At 36.6% G+C, this 24,939-nt stretch overlaps 1 protein-coding gene across 1 annotated transcript in view; it reads right to left on the bottom strand.

Moving 5' to 3' along the window:
* Positions 1–24,939, bottom strand: part of PTPN4 (protein tyrosine phosphatase, non-receptor type 4 (megakaryocyte)) — a 70,680-nt gene that overhangs the window by 16,608 nt on the left and 29,133 nt on the right. The window contains exons 11-15 of the mRNA XM_009887282.1: positions 20,904–21,076; positions 16,779–16,847; positions 9,652–9,786; positions 8,240–8,398; positions 3,069–3,228 (exon numbers count right to left, since the gene is read on the bottom strand). Coding sequence (XP_009885584.1) covers positions 3,069–3,228; positions 8,240–8,398; positions 9,652–9,786; positions 16,779–16,847; positions 20,904–21,076 — 696 coding nt within the window. The remainder of the gene's footprint in view (positions 1–3,068; positions 3,229–8,239; positions 8,399–9,651; positions 9,787–16,778; positions 16,848–20,903; positions 21,077–24,939) is intronic.

Genomic DNA, 24,939 nt, shown 5'->3' on the forward strand with positions numbered 1-24,939 from the left:
AGTAAACAAAAATTATATTATATTAAGATATAGTTTTGTTCATAGTTAGACTTTTGAGCATATTGTATACAATGATTTTGCTGTTTCCTCATCAATTGCTCCTGGACACTTGAGAAAACATTAAGTAGCAGTGCAAATGTCTTATCTTGAGTTTTGCACAGAAGGAAAAAGTTACACATTTAACAGACTTGGACATAACTAAGTCAGAAGTGTGTTCTGTCAAAGCAAGCTCAAAGTAAGAAACAGCATTAGAAAAGACTAACTGGCTTCAAGCAGTCTTAACAAAAACAGTTTACTAAACGGAAACTCCTTACATTTGTTTTAGTTAAGACCACAGTCAAAAGCCTGCAGTAAGAATGCACTATGATGAAAAATAAGGTAATTGAAGGTATACTTTTGTTTCTATTAACAGCAATATGACGGTAGTAAGCACGGACAAGTTCGGCAACAAAATCTTGGTTCTTCGGCAACAAAATATCCCCTATTCCACTTCCAGCGTAGTGGACTATGAGGTGCGACACATGCTCTGCACCAATTAAGCTCTGACAACTTTAGCTGTTTTCTTTCTGGTTATATTCTGGTCACACCACCACTGTTAAAGGAGCTACCAATAAACTGGAGGATATTAGATACTTTTTAAACCTAGAAAAATCAACTTAGTGCCACTGAAGTGATTTTTAGTTTGTTCGCATCAATATGTATTTCACAGACCAAACATTAGCTAGTATTTCTATGGTTTCTATGGTGAGGGTGTGAAGCATTATTAAAGAAACTTGTTTCAGGGAAGTTTTCAATGTTACCTATTAGAGCCAAAGCATAAAATTCATATTCAGAAAGGACAAAAATGAAAAAAACTTATTAAAGCAAACATTTCTATATGTAAGAAAAGTTCAAAGCCTGCAGGTTCAATACGTAAAAGAAGTCTGCTCAACTTGGCTCACACAAAGTTAACTCAATTCCAGGCGTTTTAAGCTCTTGGTTAAACAAGAGAGACACCACCCCCACCCTCAACTACATCCATAGTAATGAAAAGATAAAAAATGTGGGGAAGGAGAGGAAAGTAGCAGTGCAAAATACATTAATGAGAAGGAAGGGTGTTTAGCAAGCCTTATCATACGCCTATCATTTTAGCCTACGTTCACTGGCACAGCAGACCAGATTGGGTTCCAGACTCGGGCAGAATGAAAAACAACTGAGTGCTCACCTGCAGCGTTTGGCAACTTTTGTGCCGTTACACTCCCCAGACAAAAAGGGAATAATAATTTCCTGCTTTAACAGGCTATTTCAAGCAGCAGCTTATAATGAAAAACCTGAAGAGAACACTGTGTATCATCATTAATGTGTCTGACTGAAGGGATTCCTGATCACACCTGTTTTCAAATACTCCTGGACATCTCAGACTGGATACTTAGGAATTGCAGATAGAGTAAAAAGTTGTCATTCCAATACGTGTCCTACTACCTTTCTAAATAGACTCTCCATACATACAACAGATGAAGGAAATTCAATAGCTAAATGAAGTCAAAATGGCGAGGGGTTTTCCTTAAAATATTTGAGATGGAGCAGCAGAAGAGACTTTAGTGATACAGGAACCTGAAAGGCATTCTGGTCAGAAAGCAACTTTGGAAAAAAACCCCACATTCTAAATTTACAATTTAACAAAATTCAGAGTCATGCTGTGTTCCTTCTTCTCTAATACCCCAAATAAAAAGCCACCAGCAGACCAAATTAGATCTTCAGTTACAACAGTGTACTGCCTTAAGCAAGGCTGCATAAATGTGGCCCATCGTAGCGTAGCAAACAATCACATTAACAATGCACAGAGAAAAAAGAATCTCATTCTCAGGCAGCTGTGTTGGTTTTGCAGAACTAAAAGGAGTTAAAAAAACAACTGAAAGTTATTTTTGTCAATTTGGTAAAGATAACTGAATACAGAGCGGAAAAACTTCATGAGTAAAGTAGTGTTATATTTCAAAACAGAACAGTACTTTACTATGACCCAGGTAACCACTGACAGAAGACAAAGCTGTTGCAAATTCTGTTTCACTGTTGAATTAAAGCAAAATTTTTTTTACAACATTCCCAAAATGCTCATAAATTTACAAGTTTCAATTTTGTGTGTTTTATTAAAATCCCAGCTATGAAATTAAACATGGGTTTTAGGGAAAACTTAACTTTGTAATGACACCTGAGAGACCACCTTGGACTTAAGAGTTCAGAATGCAAATAAAAATAAACCAAAGGCATTTCTAAAATATCAATTTTGGGAGCTGAGTCATAATTTTGAATGTCTGAGGTTGGCAAAACTGTTTATAGAGTATTTGCTACATCTGGATGTTAAAAAGGTTTCCTATCCTGCAAAAGATTTCTTGTCCCGCATCAGTATAAAACCAAGAACCGTTTGAAAAATCCTGGAAGGACAAAAATCACAAAAATGGTCAGTGAGATGTCACGTCAGTCAGACAATAATCAACTGACTAGTTTACTCATCTAGCACGTGCTTAAGTGTGGAAAAAGAACTTTTGCTCACACTTTTACATTCCCTGTCATGGGTCCCTTGGTAGTGTCTCTTTCTTGGAAATTATGATGAGAAATTGAACCACAGACTCAAGAAGCCTCTCCTGACAAAACTGCTCTAGAAGCTGGTAGGCGCTTTTAGTTTCAGCTTTTTGATAAAAGCTAGATTCAACACCAGTGGTAGTGTCTGCAATGTCTTCTTTAAACTTGATGGTAAATGAATTCTCAAAGAGGAGGTTAGCTAGAGATTTCTGCATATGCTGAAAAGCTAATGTTCAAAATGTTTGCATATCCATCCCAATGTAGCCATTTGATGACAACTGACATTTGAGCACTACTCCAGCAGGTGGCAAAAAATAGTGGGAGCTAGCAAAGAGACAGTATGTGTCATGGAAATGCTACGATGTAATGCACAAATGCAACAACTCTTGGAAATGCATCAGAACCAAGTTGGCTAGGTTGGTTCTGATGTAGTAGACTATCATTTTGATAAAAGTAGGACTATCATTCCGATAAAACGCCAAACGGTCAAACTGGATCCAAAAACTTACTGTGGATTTTTCAGGTGATGCAGGAACATCAAACGTTTCATTAATATGGTTATCCAGTTCTTGCTGCGAGTGTGAATGATGAATTTGGTTCCAACTGTTCTTTTTAAATTGTTTGGGTGGTAACGCAGGAGGCTGCCCATCTATAGGAGTCTCTTGAGATCTAAATACCAAAATAGAAGTATGAAGAGGATCATGAGATATTGACAGTTTTTTCAAGGTTCCAAATAAACTGAAAATGCTAGAAGAAACTCAAGAGTTTGAGAGCTGAATATCTGTACATTTTTTTAGAATCTCAAAAATATACTGCGGTGGAATATATTGGAAGTATATGTTTGGATAGGTTACTGCTTTTTTCTTGATAAGCAACTGTTCACAGAACCAGTAAGTTCACCTATTTCACACGACTTTTTTTTTAAAAATGGATTTAGCACTCTTAACCTACTTGATATTGGAATATTATAAAATTCTTTGTATTTATGGTCTGCAGTCTTGCTAAAAAAAAAATTCTAAAATATATATGTCACTTAATATGTTTTCCTCAGTAAGAAAATCAATTGGTTTGCATCTTTAATTAATGCCTGCAATTTAATCCTAAAACCAGACACAAGCACCATAATAAAGTGCTCCCACACCAGTTTTGGCTTTTGATCTAAAAATAGGAGGAGTGCAAGTTGAAGACAGCTCAACTGTCTCCCTGCTTTTATTTGAAAAGCTCATTGGAGATCATAGTGTTAAATTTTAAATACATTTCAAAAGAACTTTGTTCTTTCCCCCTCTTGAACATATTCCCCTTTGAAACGTGTGCAGCTTTGAAACATTTGTAAAAATGGCATTCACTGCATGCATATTTTAGTTGAGTTATAACACCATTACTGAAGATGAAATAGCAGAAATTTCTACCTCTGTTTTAGATCTGCAAGCACTCTACTGCAGATTAATAAAAATGTTCTATGTGTTTATGTATAATATGGATAATTTCCTTTATTAGTCCTTTTGGAATAAAAGCTTAACTGTATAATTTGTATTGCATAAATGCATGATTCATCTTTCATTATATGGCTTTATATTTAAGAATTAAGAACATTTTGAGAGGCCCAAAAGGGCAGTTAGCACATAGTTCCCATTAACTAAGTTTGAATGCCAGTTTCTAAATACCAGCGAGGATACCTGCCTTCCTACCCATGAACCACATTAAAAGGTATTATTAAGTAGTTTAACGACTTATGACAACAGCCCACTGATACTAGTGGCATATCCAAAAACCACCAAGAATGAAGTAACAGGTTGCAGCTAAATCTAAAGAGAATGCTACCACCAGAAATAGATGCCGCCTTTCTTTCTCTCACCCACACCCACGGCCCCTTCCTTGAAGCTCTCCGGTGCTCCTCCCTTAGCTAAGTCAGCTTATCAAGCAAGCAAAAATACACTGACTTTTTGGGCAAGCCTGGGTAGCCCTCTGCTGCTTCAACAAGGTGAACCGGGTCATCACAGGGTCAAAGACAATGCGGGGAGCGAAGCACACTCCCAGAAGCCAGAAATAGGACGCTGCCCCTTTCGTTATCAGCAAGCTGTAGCAGTAACTCATATCATAACATCCCTCTAAAAAGCACGGGTAACCACGTGAGTAGTCCTGCCGTATTTAACTGGTCTACCCACAGTAAACTGTTAGCAGAGTAAGACTCTCATTATGAGACAGCATAACATTTCAAGCTGCTGCAAGTTAGAAAACCTAAGGCACACATCAAATTCCCTACCGTATAATTTGTTTCTATGCAATTAAGGAAAGGCAGATCCCAGATACATGCTTTCAAATAAAAACAAAAAAATCAGATCACAATTGTCTACAGTGATTTCAAATACAGGATAAACCTCTTTCAAAAAGCATGACAAATTGAATGGCAAATGGAACACTTCACTTTGAAAAACCACGTTTTCCATTTCAGTTTAAAAAAAAAAAATCAGTCAATTTTCTTAGAAAACAAAATATTGATAACATTTTTTTATCAATGTATGAAAACAGTACATTGGAAAAGATCCTAACAATATTTATTCTGTATGCTTTTGCTTAATTTTGACTTTCAGAGAGTAATTTTTTTTCATGCAGTGTTAAAAAAGTACTAATTATTCAATATCTGAAGCCTGAAGAATCTCAAATTCAAAACACACTAGGAAATAAAAATAACATTTCTTAACACTTTTCAATGGAAGTGACAGTAAAAAAGAGCGTATCATCCTTATATTTTATTTTTCAGGACAAGCAGATTTTCTAAATCCTTCTTTGTGAGAAAAATATTATGATTGTCAACATTTGCAAAATGAATTTTCAAGGCAGCTATAAATTATTTAGACATTGACTTACAAAGGTCACCCAGAGTTTTTTAACTACCTATGTATTCATTCATTCAAATCTGGCCAGCACAGATCATTCAGCCTTTTAAGTGAAGGGCAACGGTTACGTATTTTTCTGCAAAAAATTACTCCTGAAAATTTTAAACCTAATAAAAAAAAGGAACAGAAAACATAAGTAGAAACACAAAATAAGTCGTTCTGATAGAAGTAAAAGATGGGATCTTATGTTTGACTAGATGTCTGTACATACATGTAAACAAACACGACTAAATTCCTATCGAACATACAAACTTATAGAAAAGATTTGAAAAGTTACTTAAAAGAGCATTTTAGAAGCAGCAATGCAAGTACTGTAATATATTAGCATAATGAATTGTGAGAACTAACAATCAAGCCTTGGGCAAAAACTTCATTGCTTTATATTTGCCCAGTCAGCTTTGAATTTCCTTATGAATGCGTAGACAATGGCAGTGAAAGCAGCCTATTTTGCAGGCAAAGCAGCTCTCTGTTACTGCATTCAGCAATTTACATAACAATAAAATAACACACAAACCCTGGCACTGACAAGCTTTGGGTATTTTTGTTACAGATATCCGGTCTGACCTTTTAATATACTAAGCAAAAGTTTCATACACCCCCCCATAAATATATTAAACTAAATACATATCACATGCTTTTGGAATTTAAGGCTGTAATTACCTCAAGAAACTACAAGCAGAAATCTCTCAATTTAGTTTTGAATAGCACATGCAGATGAAGAAAAAAAAAATAGAATTAAAGGTTGTATTAGCTAAGATATAATAACCCTCTAAACTGCATTGAAACTCTGATTTCTTTTGCTATGTTGACTTCAAACTCAAAGGGATCACTAAACCTGCTGCCTGTCAAGTTATCCCCTCTGACTTTCTTACATATGTAAATTTGGTCAATAAATAAAAATTCCCAACAAATCAGCAGATGGACTACTCAAATCTTTTCACCCAGAAAGGTCAAATTGTTTAAGAAATAGCTTTTTGGACTGTAAAACAGTATCATTTTACATTACATGGCTAATATGAACTTCATGGCTATTTCACAAATCTCCAATCTTGAATCAATAACATCACCTGAAACTTTAAGATGACCCTAATGGGGTTCATGTATTTTTGACAGTCAACATCCTCATTCTTAAAAATGTCTTATGCTAGATATCTACATTGGGAGATAAAATTCCACTTGTAAGCTTTCAACAAGAAAAAAACCAAAATCAGCCCCCCCAAACTTAGTGATGGAAGAGCAATAATTATCCGCTTGTGCATAAAAAGTGCAAAATCATGAAAAAGAACAGCCATAGGTTGCATAACTAATTTACAAAACCACTTCCTCTCTTTTTAAGACTAATACCTATGGTGACTTACACAAGAAATCAGGTCTTAAACAAATCCCAAGCACGCTCAGGAACAACTTTTACAACTTAGAGTAAAGGCATATGAATAAAAGAGAATATTTAACTGCTTACTTCACTGTATCACTCTATCATTCAAGTAAGTATTTCTCATAACTGACTTCAGTTGGAAGTCTTGGAACAGAAGGAACCTGACCCTGTCTGGCCTTTGTACAGCAAAACTCTAATATGAGAAAAGATTCACAAGCGTTACAGTTTTGAGGCTCCCTTACCATGGGAATAGGTTAAAAAAGCCCACCTAAAAAGGTGGATTTTATATTATTAGGCCAAACTACTGTTTTAAAGCTCTGAAAGCTAAATAACTATCTGATAGTCAAATTACGACTATTGTACCCTATCATAAAAAGTATCTTTGTGTTATTTTACAAAACTTTAAAACTTTTGTATTCTATGTCCCTCCCCTAAGTTATACGCAGTTGTTAAAACTGAAGGTGCAGTCCAAGTAAGGTTTTAAAATTGTGTTCAAATACCTTCCCAGAGTAGTTTTTCCTGAGATACACAATTTGTTTATAAACATGTAATTATGTATGTGCTATTTTATAGTTCTCAAATGGTTTTGAAACCATTTGCACAATTTCCTTGCTAACAGAGATTATACAAAATTACAAGGGCAAGTTTAGCATTACATGTTTAGCTACATATGAGAAGGTACAGTGGCACTGTTAATAAGTATATCATGCACCTTTTTTCCCCACAATTAATTATTCTGCACTCTGACCACAAGTTATTGAGTATTTCAAATCTTTGAATAACTCGACTCTTTTTATTTGTCATCCTTCTGGACTTGATACACAATAATAATTTTTATTTTCCCCACCATAGCACAGCAAACTTACAGTATCAAGAATATTCATCATAACAGAAAAAAAGCCTGAGAGTGCTTTCTTAAAAAATTAAAATATACTCTGTAACAATATAAAAACCATACTAGGAAGCTCAGAATACTGGGGTGCTACGAAAGTATTTTGCTCTCTCATACTTCTGTGCCTTGACAAAAACCAAAGTTTTCAAACTCATAGGAATTAAAAACTCCTATCACAAAAAAAAACATACTTCAGTTCTACCAAAAAAAAATATTTTCGTTTGCACTTCCAGACACTGATGGTCACATTACAGCAAACCCACGTTTCGGCTGTGTGGGTGGAGAAGGTATTGTAATCCCACACCAGGAACATGTCAGATATAGGTATTAGTTCTGTATCATTTAATTTTCCGTAAGACCTATACTAATACTCCCTAAACAACAGCTACCTTTTCATTAGATTTTTTGGCTTTCCCTGACACAAATATTCAACATGAAATTCTTGATGTCAAAGACTTCCAACTTATTTTCAGAAGCCCTGCATGCTACCGTACAGTAATGACCAACAGAACTTACGGCGATGATTCCAGTATGATGCTATTAGCCTGGGTGGAAGATGGCGATCTGTGATTTACAAATACTTCACTTGGGGAAGTGTGAACTACGTGGTCCACTAAATGTCCAACTGATGAGGGTCGTAACCGGGCTCCTTCTTGAGTGAAGGCAGAGTTGCGACTAAGAGGGAAAGCATGGCAGTGCAATGTGAAAACAATATTATTATTAATCTACGTTTCATACACCACTACAAAGGAATGCTAAAATAATTATTTCTTCACAGTGCAAGCATATGTTCATATACTTATTTTTATTGAATAATTTAAGGTTTCAAAAAAGTCACTGAAACAATTATGTTGTCAGATCAATATGCTATATTTCATCATTTTCTTTTCAAAAGTGTTCAAAAATATTTTCATTAATGCTAAATGGCTACTATTTTTCTTTCCTTTTTTAATTAAAGAAGCCTGAAAGTACTATGGTTCAATGAACAGGCTACTGGACTGACAGTCCAGCCAATGAGAAGAAAAATGAGTCCCCAAGAAGAAAAATCCTGGCTCTGTTCATGGCAGAACTTAACCTGAATTCATTAGGATAAACATTTTATCCCCTGCATCTTCTCCCAGGAAAATCATAAGCTTTGTACTGAGAGTCTTATCGTTTCTGTGACCCAAAACTTCCCTGCTTGAAAACCAGCATAGTGACATAGACATTTTTCTTAAAATGCTTCAAAACACACATAATGCTATAAGCATCATTATTACACAATTTTTGCAATCACTTTTAAATGCTACAGGTATTTACAACAACAGCCTTTTCAATAATATGCTGCAATGCCAAAGAATCTTAAAACTTTCTGGCTTATGCAATACAACATTGGATAACACCAATTCTTAAGTCAGTTTCAGTACACTGAGAAAACTGGTTATTTTCCAAAAGAAATCAGGAATGATTTTTCACTAACTACAAACATAAACCAGAAAGTTCTATCATTTGAAAAGAGTGAGCTTTGAAAGGAAATGCAGAAAAACTGAGGGGAATAAACCTGCAAGAATTTCTGATTAAGAAATTTTCCCGAACGTTTTAAGAATTGATATTAGCCAGAATCAATTCTTTCTAAAATACCACACAGATTTTATTACCAGTATTTTTCTTAGCCAAATGAATAATGTAGTTTTAACTGTGCTTGAGAAACTCAAGCTCTCGGAAGCATGCTAAATCTTACACTTTCTACAGGTCTAGTGAGAAACACCTAAAATTGACCCTCAAATAGTTTCTCTTCTCTGGAGCTGAATGTTCCAGAGAACCACTCAGCACATAATTTGTGAAGTTATTTGTCTCCGTAATGCATTAATCCTTTTATTACACAAGTAGGTCACTCACACTAGAGGTAGACAGTCACTTCTAGGAAGAGAAGATTCGATGCTACTTACTGATTTGGGGTTCCAGGTGGAGACCGTGATGGTAGGCTCTGTGTTTCCAACCTATCATCAGACAGTGAGTTCCTACTCACTACTTCCCAGTCCATTCCACTCATTAATTTCCGTGCCAAGGGTTTACTAGGGGATCTAGAAGAAGAAAGTAAAATGACTAACCAAAAACTATGAGGTACGAACAAAATTACATAAAATTCACCACAATGAAACTGTGGATGTTCTATCATAGGAAAGCAATTTGTATGGAGGAAAGGACATGTAATAATGCAAAACTATATTTACATGGGCAGTCCTGTATTTTTTCAATATATTGTACTTCATTTTCTGTACTTTGTAAAAGAACATCAATGAAATACAGTCATGAAATACTGTCGGCTGGGAAGGAGACAGGCATGATGGAAGAGGAACTCACTAAGCTTCACTAAGCCTTTCTAATGCTTCAAAGAGAATCTGACTCCAACAGAAGAGTCAGAGAGGTCTGAACTTAAAAATAAAATAAAAAATAAATTCTTAATTTTATTCAGCCATCTCAGGAAAAATAAAGCAGTGGAAACATCAGCACAAAAAAACCCTCCCAAAGACTATGAAGAACTGAAAGTGGGGTAATCATCAATGTGGCAACAGAGCTGCTGGGTTTTGTTTACTCATCAGGGATTTCCATCAAGGTGACATGTTTTCTTCCAGAACATGTTTTGTCACCTATAAGGCAGATGCAATCATCCCATTTAAACTTCTTTGGGAGTAACCAAACTTCATTTGGTTTTGTGCCAGAAACATCCTTCAGGTTAAACGTTGTTATCGCCAGTGTTTTTATACAGAAGGAATTGTATTTTCTACTCATTGCCTTTCTCATATTGAGGAAATTTTTTCTTCTCATTCTCCAGTCATCCCAGGATACCTACAATCCCCTTCTGCTGTTTCTTTCACCTATTTCTTAAACACAAATGAGACCATACTTGCAGCCTCTCATGAAATAGCGTATTTCCCTTTTATACTGGAAATCATCAAATGAATCATCCAAGAATTGTGGTTGCTTTTTTCTCAGCATCTCACGGGATGGTTCAGTCATCCTGCGACTAAACATACCCAGACTTCTGCTGTTTGTCGTTTTCAACTGAAAATATTTTCACCACCACCAAAAATTATTTTAAACAATCCTTAAGTAGATGTCCTGTGTATTTTGTGTTACTGGGTTTTTACTTTACTTCAACTACTTTGACGGTGCTATATAATTCAGATTTCTCCTCTATCGTTACTCAAACCTCTCTTGTTCCAGTGGTACCTCAATTTCATCAGCCTTTTGTGCCACGATTATTTAATTCCCATTTGCCTTTATATTCTACCACTATTCTGTACTTCCCAGCTTTGCACAATGAGGTGACAACATACTATTGTATCAGGGTAACTCCTCCGTTTCTTTCCCCAGCTCCATACATCCGTATCACAAACTTCTGTCTTTGCTGTTCTTGGGACACATGGTAACTGTTTTTTATCTTCACCATTATCACCTTACTGATTTACTGAAATTGCAAGTCCAGGAAGAAGGAACTTTGAGAAATTAAGGAACTACCCGCACACAAATTACATCCTTCTGAAAATGAGAACCTTGGTTACAAATACGTTTTTGCTTCTCATGGAACTTAAAACTCAATGCAAGCCACCACCTTAAGCAGCCTGTCCTCAGTATTATCAAAAAAGTCTAAAATAACAAACCAAACATCATACGAAATAACCTATCTTCACATGCAGAAATACCTAAGACCTACTGGTGTCAACAGTGCTTGATACCAAAGGAGCGGTGATCTGTGTGTGGAGGGTTTATTTTTGTTTTTACACCCCCAAGCAGTTCTGAACATGTACTGCATGCTGCTTTGCTGCTCTGAAGACTTACTGAGTAACAGCTGACAAATTTCAGACAGTTAAGCAATATGCGCTATTCTAAACGCTACTGTCTCAGGTCTTATTCCACCTGTGAAAAAAAATCTAATACTATATTGATATTTGAAAACAGGAAAATATCAGTTATTTAATTCCCGAGGAAAAACACATCCAGTTTCTTAGCATGTATTTAAGCAGTACTAATTTGATTCAAAAAGTAAATAACTTGACATCATGTCAATTTAAACCAACATTTCAACTTCCGTGATTCGCTTCAACCGTGAGCAAGTCAAACCACTTAGATATTTTTCTTAACAAACATCACAAAATTAAGCAGTTCTGAACACATGCAATAACAAGAAATCAACAGAACTGAAATGCATGTCTACTGTGATCTGTTCATTATTCTTTTATTAATCAAAGCTATCATTAGCTAGATTTTGCTGACAACATGCTTGCAGCCGGCAGATTAGCACCAAGAGCCAGCTCTGTCAAGAGGTTGTTTCTACTAACCAAAGAACACGCTGAGGGAAAAATGCAGAGGAACATAATATATTCAATGCTAAATTAGGTAAACACAGGACTGCAGATACAGTATTTTCTGACAGACATGCAAAGGCAGCTATTGAACCTTATTTACCTGCAGTGAAAAAGCAACAACTGGAATATAGGAAAGTTGGTGGCTGGTTTGTTTTGGTTTTTTTTTTGTTGTGTGTTTGTTTGAGTTTTTTTATGTGCAACAACAGTGAAAAGGCACTATCCTTGCCTGTATAAAACAAATAAAATTACAAAGAGAGACACAAAAATATATAGGGAGGGGAAAAAAACAAGTTTTTCAAAAAATTACATTTTTCACTGCTTCAAAAAAACCCCACTGCATTGGATCTTAAGTCATAGTTTGTAACTACATTTTTGAAAACTTCCTCAATCTATGAAACAAATGAACATAACTCTAAAATGAGAAAAGCACCACCTTCTTCCCTATAAAAAAAAAAATCCAATGTTAAGAAAACTCACCTTTTACTGTGGATAGGGTCTGATCTTTCAGAAATAATACCTTACTACCATGATAAACAGCTGCAGGGTTTATCAGCAAAGGTTCGTTTCAATTATTTTATTAACAGCTCTAACCTCAGAGTCCCACCCACTCATGTTTGTTGCCTCCGTTTCCTGCCTTTGCAGAAATTTCAAAGAAAAAATTACCACACTGCAGCACCGAACTTCTCAGTGCTGTGGCTTTTTGATACTAACTCTTCTGACAACACTTCTAAATCTAACAATAAGTTATTTTTTTATTAACATATAAGATATGTCCTGAAATATTCCTGCAAATTTTTCCTCTATCACTATTTCCTTACAATATTGCAATAACTATCTCATGGAGGAGTGCAGCTGGAGATGGGAGGGGGGAAGTAAGCTGTAAAAAACTTCTGAAATGCTTTGATAAACTTTGAAATTCTAAATTCCACGTTTGTCTGCTCAGTCTGGATGCTTCTGTCGCACCCCAGCACTGGGCACTGCTAGTTAACAGACTAAGCTATTTTCAAATTTAATTTTTAGTGTATCTGCAGAGACATTTCTAAAAAAGTTGGAAGTCCTATCCTTCTGAGTAGGGACAGAGACCAAACACTTCACCTGCCCCCAGAATCAAAACAGTCTCACGAGCTGCGATACTATGTCAAATACAAAAAAAAAAAAAAAAAAAACAAGTAGCAGGGATGAAATTACACAACGCGACTGAAAAAAAGCATGACCAATTATATTAGCTCAGCTACAGTAAACAAAAGCTTTTGAAGACAGAATTTGTTTTGTGTCCCACAGCTGAAGTGCTAAATTCTAGCAGGAACCGGGAAAGAAAGAGGGTATTGTTTGGGAATACAGGTGGGAATCTTTTAAATCATTTCTGTCCCCAAAAGAAATATAACCTGGAGCCACAGCCCTGCTTTGTATTTTCACAAGGAGTACAGGGAATGCGTTTCTCAGCAAAACTGGCAACTACTGCTTCAGACTCAGAGACTGAAACTGAATACAAATCTGCAGATACACCACAAATGACATATGCAATTTAAAGCAACTGAGGAATTATTGAATTTACCCGAATTAATGCATGGTTGAAGTAAGAGTGGATTTTTAGAAACAGTGACTACAACTTAATGATAGCGAGTTTGCAAATACAAATGACTGACTGAGATACCCGCTCGCTATCGTACAATGCACACAAACTACCTTGTCTCAGCTCCAGTACACACCATCAGAACTGAAGCGAATTTGAATATTTTGCAAGGACTCTGAGAACAGTGCTCTTTAAAAAATCTCTGAATTGATGACTCGGATCAAACTTTTTTCACTTTTATTATCTACTTTCACTTTTATTATGCTCCTGGGAATTCTTATGGGCTTTCTTGGGTTGTGAATATGCTGCAACAAATAAGGTCAAGAGAATAGCTGTAATGAAGATTAAAAAAAACAACTTCTAAACAACCACAGCAACAGTCTTCTAAATGCTGAAGTGAGCGCTGCATGAAGATTAAGAAAACAGCATCTACAAAATGTATCACATTTATTACAGACTATCTCCTCCACAGTAACAGATTCCATTTTTAAAAATTATTTTTAAATGTTTTTATGATTTGGGGAAAAAAAAATATCCCTATCCGATTATCCAATCCTTCATCAAAGTTTAAAGTAAACACCTGAGGACAAACAGCTAAGCCTGCTAATTGCAGGCTGCTTGTTTTATTCAAATGGCTGTGAAGAAATTCTATTTCCACGCCTTGTGCTCTGTATCTATGTTCTGCTCGGTGTGCAAAGGCTAAATGATCATTACTTGTGGCAATCACCGTTTCCCAACTTAGAATAAATAGATCATGCAAAACATCTCAATGTAACTATTGGTGTTATTTTCTTACAATGAAGTGATTAAAAATTTGCTTGGACAGTTATTAGCTCAACTAAGGCAGTTTCTAGTTAGATACTGATTGATGAGAACACAGTGTAAATATGGATAGCTGAAAACATCTTTTTTTTTTTTTAAAACTGATCTTGAATAAATCTTCTGATGTGGTAATAATAAAAGCAACAGTAATTATTTAAGGTCTTTTATGTGTCCACCTAATTCTCAAGAAAGACCTGACTGTAATGCTAGCACACTCCTGGTTTCATAGCGAAAGGCAACTGATACCTACCACAATTTTCAAAAGCAACTGAAACAAGCCTGCTGCTTGACAGCTTAAAAAGCTGTTCAACACCACAATGACTTTGTCCGAGAAAAGCACACTGAGAAAGAGAAAGGCAGGTTCCAGGAACAAAAACCACATTATACTCGTAAAAACTTAAAAAGCAAAATAAAGCGTTAACATCTACACAGTATTTCAACTTGAAATGTAAATGTTTAGAAGACAAGGAATTAAGGATCATGTTCTCAGATTAAGCTTCTTGAACCACACGGTTTTCTCGAAATGTCTTATATTTCAAGTTTTTTCATTCTTGAAAATACTAAAAAGTCTTTAAAACTGAAAATGCAGTAATTGCACACTGTGATGGGGAGGACAGAGGAAGAAACAGTTGATCTATTAAAAGCCTTTCGAGGTGTATTTGTTACCATATGCCATTAATTCCAGTTCACTGACGTACAGACACATGCCTCAGACAATTATCAGTCACCAACATTCCTAAACAACTCAAAAGGTGAGAATGAATGCTGTATACCCTAATCTAAAAGCAACAGCGGAAAATAAAATTCCTGAGGACAGAAGAGCCAAGTATTTTATTAACTTAAAAAAGCCAAAAAGACTTGAGAAAACATCTAACCATGGCTTTCAATTTTACCCAGAATATATATTACAGAATACAAGTGATCATAGCACCACTTGTTCAGTTTTGACTCAAAGGGAAGAGTGCCATCTACTGAATAAGAGTTTCTAAATTGATAAATATACTCCTCAAAACCAAGTATCAGTTCTCCTCCACCCTACTTACTTGTGGGGAATTGCCAAGTTCAGAGTGCAACACAGAAAAACAGCTTTTAACTGATTTGTAACTGTCATTTAGACAAATAAAACTCAGCTGTCACAGTGTTAAGTTTTCTCCGTACTAAAAAAGTTGCCCCAAGTAAAAATCTAACCAGACTCACAAAGTAAATTAAATAGAGTAAAAAACAATTCTACAGTACACAGAACAAATTGATCTTACAAAAATCTACCTGTTGAACAGCACTTCTGCCCTCAAATCCTTCTGATATGGAGATGGGTATCTACAGTGTCCCTAGCAACAACTCGAACTATATTATATTAAACAGGGACAAAGAAGGAGGGGGGAGGCAGGGGGGCAGGAAATCAAGGCAGAATTCACCAATGCTCTGAAAAACAGTGTTTGCAGGTAACTTGAGAAAGGTTGCTGGCCTTGTTACTAAAAGTCTGTGAGCATAAATTTGAACTCCAGAGATCCTTAAGGGGTAACTATGCTAAAAGACATTTCCCATCTCAGTAAAAGTATAAGCATAAAAAGAGCACGGAGCATGCTCCCTGCTCATTAGGATCCTTTCTATTAATGATCTAAACAGATGCAGTAGCAGTTTTACTTTTGAATACCATAATTTCTGAATGAAGAACAAAATCTATGTCTTGACTGTTTTCTTGTAATCACTAAACCCCTCAGGAGTCTGATAGATTCTATGATTAGCCAACTACTCTGTGACAGAATACCTTCAGAAGCAGCTCACTCCCAGGCAAATTCTTCATAGTAAAATACCTCACCGGGACTATAGCGATAAAGCTGTTCTCACCAAATCAGACATTCACAGTACCTTATTCTAAAGGAAATACGTGTGTACAGTTGTAGGTTATCAGGGATAAAACATACTCAATAACTCAATGTTTTAAAGGAATAATGTTTGAGACCATTCTTTGCAATAAAGACAGCACAAAGAGGGCTACTAGTACATTCAACAATATACTGCACAGATGGAAGGCAATTCAGAATTTTTAAAACACATAAAGGGGGAAATATTAAAGAATACCCTTATTAACTTTACTATCATGAGATTCTCCCCCATTTCTGGCTGCCTCAAAGAGATACCCTCCCATATCAAAATTAAACTCCTTAATATGGTTGTCAAGCCACCAGCAACAGTTGATAACAGGTGCTCTTTATTTTACATTTCTGCAAACAGAAAACAATGATCGCATAACATCTTAAAAGATACAAACAGAAGACTTACTGATCCCATACCAATGTAAGTTGCTTACCTTGCAAATACCCTGTCTTTGTTTGCTCTTTCTTTACCATACTGCACAGACTGGACCTCTGTTCTCCCACTGGAAAACAAAACAAAACCAAACCACTAAATCCAACGAACTTAAGATAACAATTTCTTGCTTAAAATTCAACCATCTCAACAAAACAACCCTAAATTCTATTTTCAGTCATGCTCAAGCAATTGTGCTAGCTTCAGTACAGTGTAACTTTAGACACCATTTGGGTAAGTGTAGGTCATCTTTCCCATTAGAGTCTTACTGTAACAAAGACCAATTAATTTTAGGCATAACAAAGCTTTCTCTTCTCTTCCTTTTTCTTCTTACCCAAAGCAATAAGAAAGTTCTGCTTAGATCTTTGGATAATACCTAACACTATAATCTTCCCTGTCATAGCCACAAACAAAGGGTACAGCATGTCCTCCGCACTCCTCCTAAACTATTCCCCAAATTGCTAATAACTTAGTTGCTACTTAGTTCAGCAAAATATCATGAAGAAATCAGATGATAAGCACATCAGGATGGTATTCTTCAACACAACTTGTCAAAACCCAAGATTAGAACTTGGAACTTGCTGACTTCTCACATAAGACCAGATGTCTCATGTCAAATCAAAGATTCTTTATAATATTTCATAATTTCTGGTGGTTTTTTTTTTTTTTTAAATACCTAATTTTCTTTTGGGAGTGTCTATCAGCAGTTAAGAATTGGTGGCAAGATACCAGAAAAACTCCCTTTTGCAGCCACTTCCCCATTTATAACTTCATACTAAGGCACAGAGTCACAGTATACATGTCCGAAGAAGATACTGATATTTAAACCTCTGTTCTTTTCTGTCTTGGTTTGAGGTAAAACAGAACCAATTTTCTTTTCAGTAATTTTACTTTTCAGTTAAGTCTCTTGTAACTAACTGCAATCTCTGAAATTACAAATCCGTTGTTTGTTTGGTGGCCAGCCCGGCCCAAACCACAACATGTACAGGGACATTTACCTGTGAAATCAAAGAATAATTCCCTGTTTTCACATTCATATTACAGAACTACCGGATGTGTGAAGGCTGAAGAAATGGGCCTATCGGAATCTCACTAAATTCAGTGAAGGGAAATGCAAAGACCCGCACCTGGGGAGGAATAACGCCAGGCACCGGCTGAGGGCCAACTGGCTAGAAAGCAGGTTTTACAACACTGGACCAGACCAGACCAGATCTGCAGTGCTGTGTTGAATTCTAGGGTCCCCCAAGTCAAGCAAAGGGCCGTGAAGGCACTTAAGGGTCTGGAGCATCTGGCATACGAGGAGAGACTGGGAGAGCTGGGACTGTTCAGCCTTAGGAAGAGAAGGCTCAGCGGGATCAAATGAGCGCATATGAATGCCTAGAGGGGGAAGTAAAACAAGACAGCCAGACTCTTCTCAAGGGAGCCCAGAGACAGGACAAGAGGCAATGGGCACAAATTGAAATATGAGATATCCTACTTAAACAGAGCGAGGGAAAAACAACAACAACGAAAAACCTACAAAATGTAGGTTCACTGTGAAGGTGGTCAAACACCGCATCAAGTTGCTCAGAGATGGTGCAGAGTTTCCATCCTTGGTGACATTCAGAACATGGCTGGACACAGTCCTAGGCAACCTATTATAGTGGACTTTGTTTGAACAGGGCATTGGACTAGACAAGTGTCCAGAGCTGCCTTCCAACTTCTGTCATGCTGCGATTCCAAGAAATCTCTCCTTTCAAACCTGCTGCCTGCTAACTTCCTCGAGTTATACATTCTTACCTCTGACAAGCAGTAAGCTGTCTACATTTTCCTCTGTTCCTTTCCAGTAACACTGTATTTGCCTTTCTCTAACAGCTACTAGTAATTGATTTAACATTTTCAGAGAACTAACTACAAAGCTCCAAGACATTAATAGCTTATTTACGTTCCTCCTCTTTTCTCTCCCTGTGTAGATTATTTTGCATTTTTTGGACATGAAACTTGCTCTACCGTTTTATTGCCTACTAACATTGCGACATACCACCGGAACTTTCTACAGTCAACTTCAGCTTTCACTACAAAAACCTGTATCACTTCAGTGGTGACTTCCCTTTGTCACGAAGAAGGGACCTACTTGTTTGCCATCTGGTTAAAATACTTGCTAATATACAGTAAAACTCTTCATATTTGGCAGTTTCACTTCTCTAACGAGCATTTGGTGAGGAATACTATTAGAACCACTTTGAAAATCCAAGGACAGTGTACAGAAGTCAGATTTTCCCATCAGTAGTCTTGATCCCTCCTGGAAGCTTTTTTTTTTTTTTTAATAAAAATTTGCTTTAAAATTTGCTGCATTAGAATCTTTTAGTCTAACGGAAAGAACAGATTATGTAACACATGTAACAGTTCAGTTTCATGTCTCTGATTTCTTTCCGAACTGCAGATAATTCTGTCTAGCCCTGGCAGTTTATTATTTTATTAGTTTGTTTTAATCATAAAAATGTTGGCGAGAAGTCTCTAGTTCAATCTTCTGCTAACACTAGGTCATGTCTGTCCATGGCTTTGTCTAGCCAAGTTTTGAAAGCCTCCAAAAATAGAGATCCCACAACCTCTCTGGGTAACTTGTTCCAGTAATGCACTACCCTCCTGGAAAAACAAAAACATCTCTTAATGTCCAGCTAGAATCTTCAAGGTGACATTTGTGGCCGTTGCCCCTTATTCTATCACCTGCCATTACCAGCACAAGTTTGGCTCCATCATTTTTGAAACCGCCCTTGAAGTAGCTTTAGGCTCGCTACTAAATTCCCCCTTCCTTCACCAGACTGAACAAGCCCAGTGCCCTTACTCTCTCCTTGTGTGTCATGGTACTACTATTATGCTGCCTCTAAACAAATCTCAAACTACTTGCAGAAATTCTAGTCTTTTGGCGGCTTCATTAACTTTAATGACCTTCTTCATTTTTATGCAGTTTCCCTTTTTCATCTTACATTAACATAAGTTGAATGTCATCATCAAACAGCTATTCTGTAATAGTAACCGCAATGATTCAAATTCAAAATCTTTACAGAAATGAAAAAGCTCCCTCAAATTCACTACAATAACATTGAACCAACTCTCAAACACTGTTCAGGATCACAGAAGGCTGTTTCTCAAACGGGTGCTGTGAATGCTGGTCAAAAAAAGCAGATGGTAGAAAAATTTAGCCGCTGAATTACTTTTCCTCTTTATACATTTATGCAATTCACAAGTGTAACAGAAATAGTCTGTTATTGTGTTTTCTGGCTTTTCATCATCTCCCTTTGTACGTCACAGACACTGTTGCCATTCTAGACAGATGATTAGTAGTAGCTCCATTATTCTCTACTCCAGGCACGATTCAAACCATCAGCATTCAGCATTACTTGCAGAGACAGTTAACTTAGTTACTTAACTGAGAAGTTGTTTTTTTTATAAAAAACGTTAAAACACTTCAAAAACCAACACCACCCACTCCATCATTAGAACAGAAATTATACTTGGGGATTATAGTTATTCCACAGTCATTCTTTGCACCTCCAAGATTTTTGCCTATTATGCCAAGCTCATTCTTAAAAGTTATGGACTTAATTTCATCCTTATTTTCTAAACTGCTGGTTTTGGTGGAGAACACGTATTTCTTTTGTCTTCACCTAGCTGCCTATTTGTATGCATCTAGCTTAAGTGGGCTTTACTTGTACAAGCTTCTTTTCATTGATTTCTATTTGATCTTTATTTAAGTCTGTTTTGTTGCTGTAGCTGCACACAAGATCTGAAATCCATCAGTTTTCAAAAACACTGGGCCAAAGACTTTGAAGTTCTGAAACAACATTTTTAATATAAACATAATGCAGCAGGTAAACAGGTGAAGAAATGCAGCCTGTGAGATAATCTCAGAGTACTAGCTCAATAATGACCGCTAACAATACATTAATTATATGTCAACAATATTCTACAAAATTACTGACAACGTTTGAAACATAGGTCAACAGGGGAGAGGAACAGTTGCAGGATTCAAAAGCTACTTGAATTATTGCACCTTTTAATATAGAGTCTAAATAATTCCCTATGTTTATTGATGAGTTGCCTGTTCTCTTATATTCTTTCCCATACATTTCAAATCAACACTTACCAGTATCGGAACTTGGAACCCAAAGTGAAATAATGTGCAAAAAAGTTCTTCTGAGGGGGGAGCGGTCTGTCCAAACGGAAGAACGTGTGATGTTCAACACAAGCTTTCCACAAATTCTTACATGCTCGGTAATTCACCATATTGAATCCCAGTAACGTTTCTCTAGATTCATGCTAAAAATGAGAAAAAATTATTTCAGACAAAAATTTTCCCAGTTACTTCTGAAATTAAGATAATACTGTTAGCTTTGGGGTTGGTATTTTTTTTATTTATGTTTTGAAAAGCGGTTTTCTACTTTTACATTAAATTTATGCATTATAAACCCTTTTAAAATACCTCTACATTTTCTCTAACATATTTTTTTTTCTTTTTCTTTAAATGAGCCTGCTCAAAGGTTAACAGTCTGTTTAGTGATATTGAAACAAGTCTAGATGGGAAGAAATGATCCCAAAAGATAGGACCCAAACTACATTCAAGGACCCAAACTGTGATTCAAGAACTGAAAGGCAACATGCCTCCCTGTTTCAAGATTACTACAATTAAGACAAGGAATTGTCATGCACATGTGCCAATTAGAGATTGGGAAGAGGTACTGATCTCAAGAGCAACTGATGTACCTACTTCTAAATGATTAATTAGGTTCCTGGTAAAGGAAAGGAGCAAAATTGCAAAGCAAGCTAAGCTATTCTGCCTGTTGAGGGAGCTTGATTACAACCTTCCTAGGTCAGAAAACAGCAGCAGCACTTTGCTTTCTCTTCACAGTACTAAATCATCCACAACATTTAGCACTTCGCACACCTTAACTGTTTTCACTTAGCAGTAAACTCCTTTTCCAAGTGAAGCTTTTGCTGGCCTTCTCATCTTTACATCTGCTGAGATACCGGGGCATAGATCTGTAACTCTTCTCTCGGTGTTGTATTTGGGAAGTCATTGTGATTAACAGCTAAGAACAACACGGTATTTTCAGCCACAAGATGAATTTAGGGTAAAGAATAAAATGGATTTAAAAGTAAACAGCAAATTCTGAGTATCTGTTGATGAAATTCAGGAAATTATATGCAAGAGACTAAAACCTGATGTCTTACAAAAATTACTTATCTCTCTTCTTAATTTCCCAGTATCGCAAACCGTTCCCTGTATTTTCTAGACATGTTAAAAGTAGTACTTAAAAATTAAAAGTCACAAACAAGGTAACAGAAATTCAGTCCATTACCTATTCAGTTAAAAAAGGCTTTATCAAGAATGTAAATGTACAATAATATAAACAAGATACATTACTATTCTGCAAGAGAGCAACTATATAAAATTATGGACTGCCTCATCTGGATCCAGTAACGGATGAACCAGCTAAGATTTTAAATTCCAGCAAGAAGTTCTCATGATGTAGCAAATTTTAATACTCTGTCAACCTTTTACACTGTTGGAAAAGAGAATTTGAAAAGTTGTATGAGCTCATGATCACGCATTTTCATGTCACTCAAAGCATTATAATTATGGGCTGGGGGGGGTGGGGAATATACTGCTGTTTCCCCTCGTCTGTATTCCACAGAATGAGCTGATCTGATTCTCATGCCATCATCTGATCACTAGATCAGGCATGAAGCATGAAGGAGGAGCTGGTATCGCTCATGAGAAGGAGCTGCAGCTAGATCAGCTTAATTGTAATGCGAAACAGCACTTTCACAGGAACTTGGTGTGTTAGAGCTTTAAAGGTACCTTAACAATAGTTCTATTCATAGCTTTTAAGGCTTTCATTGCCGTGCAGAGAGAACTGATTCTCAAACTCTACCCTTCATCTCAATTACAGCTAGGAATCAATCTTTAAAGTAAAGAAGAGTATAAGACATTGGCTCCTAACTGCATCCATCCTTCTCCCATCCACCCTTGCAGGTTCTGCAATATCCAAACGTAAGTTGGGCACTTGAAATTCATCTTTGCTGATGACTCTGGGGTGCAAACCCTGGTTCTACCGCTGTCCGGTAGCTGGATTTAGAGTAAGATTGCCCCTGTTTTCGCTGAAAATCGTAGGCTTGAATCTATGTGGGCTCAGCACAAGACCCCAAGGCAACATTTATAACGTCCATGTTACTTTAGCCAAAAGCACATAAAAGAACAGGACAGCTATACTGCAGCCTACGAGAACGTTTTTACAGCACAAAGCTCCAGGAAGATGCTGAATGGTATGACAATGACGTACAGGTATTTCAGGATTTTAGGTCTGTTGAGGCAGTGTTAGAAGACCACCTCAGGGAGTCACAGTTGGATTCTGCTCTGAAATGACGATCTTACTAATTGTGTCCATGGTTCCTATTAGAGAGAGGAAAACAGTCTGCTTGCTATGGAGGGGGAGAAGAGCGAAGCAGCTGGAATGCAACACAGGTGATGATGCTCAGGGTCCAAGTGCGAAACTGTAGGTAAGCCAAATACCACCACGTAAGTTAATTTAAATCCTAACCTTACAAATGTACACTATGTGGCAGGCTACCTACAGAATCCAAGAAGAAACACTGGAGGGATAGTGCAAAGTAAAGGCTAATTCCTGTTTGTGGTTCCTTTTATTAAAAGGACAAAAACCAAACAAAAAAGCAGAATGGATATGGTGGCCCTCTCACATACAGCTCAGCCCCTGAACATTCACCTTGGGTGGGGACATTCATTCAAACCCACCTCTGCCTGATTTGAAACAGGGACTTTGGAGCAGCTCTCTCGCTCCCAGAGAAACTGGGTTGAAAAACATATTCTCCAGTGGGTCTCTCTCACTTTTCCCAAATGAAGGAAAATCCCAGAATAAAGCAAAAATTCCCTACAACCCTCTCTGAGACAAAAACTTGCACTTTATAAGTGGCAGATGCTCCAGAGACTCAAAATATTCCACAAATAGTAGACAAAAGTCCTGTGAAAATTTAAATGCAACACAGATTGTGCCAACAGTATCTGTTCTTCCCACAAAAACCCAACAGCAGAAACTTTTGATAGGATTAGGCAACAATCAACTAGGCATCTAATGGATGCCACTATTACTTAAGATCAAGTATATACTCAGGCAGATAAGCATACGTATCACCTTCTGTTTCTAGCCCAACTTCTTTCCAAAAGTCAGTAAGAAGAAAAAATTCAAAGCACAAACTTCAGATATATTATCTATAATTTAAAAAAAAAATATAAAATTTTGGCCACTCACTGAAACCAGGTCTTAGTCATGGACAAAACTTATTATATTGTTTTGTTACCAACTCAAGTAATTTTTTAGTGGACATTGGGGCTCTAAAAGAGCAAAAGAACATGCTGAACAGGTTATTTGGCTGTCGAAGAATCAAGACCACTTTAGTGCATTAGACAGCATTAAGAGTTTGACGCTGTTGACGTTACAACAGCCAAGGGTGCCACTAACTAAAACCAGAGTAGCTTAGGGACACATCTAGAAAAACAAAGCTACTGAACTACTCTCAAACAGCTTCAAAGCATGTAAGGGAAGCAGCATATGAAACCGGCAGAATAAAAAATATGGTGAAAAAACCCTGCCATTGAAGTTACGGCTCAGGGGGCTTCTAACGTCAGATAAAGAAGTCATACATGTAACATTCTTTTCCCCCCACAAAATCATAAAGAAACAACGGCAAGAAAATCTACTCCACTGGATGCGTGCTCCAGCTATGTAATTGTCAGAATATACAACCAGCTTCCATTCAAGATTATATTATGCTACCAGTGGAAAATGACTTTGACATTTAACTGCTTCATCTGACTTCAAGTGATTTATTTAAACAAAGATATAATCTATTGAAAGTAGGCAAATAATTCTTTACTTATGTTGATGCCTCTAAGCAATGCCAAGTCAGGGAATAAATTTAATAGGTGATTAAAAGATAAGGCACTTGCACTTTTGAAGACAGTTGCAATTAAAAGATCTCAACACTCATTAGCAGTATTTGAAAAAAATATCTGTTTAGGACTACTTAAAAGCATATACAGCCCAGTTTGGAAAAAATAAATACACTGGAAAATTCCTCTCCCAGGTCCACTAATTTAATATCCT

Source organism: Charadrius vociferus, unplaced genomic scaffold (assembly GCF_000708025.1).
Source record: "Charadrius vociferus isolate BGI_N301 unplaced genomic scaffold, ASM70802v2 scaffold385, whole genome shotgun sequence".
Taxonomy (NCBI): Eukaryota; Metazoa; Chordata; class Aves; order Charadriiformes; family Charadriidae; genus Charadrius; species Charadrius vociferus.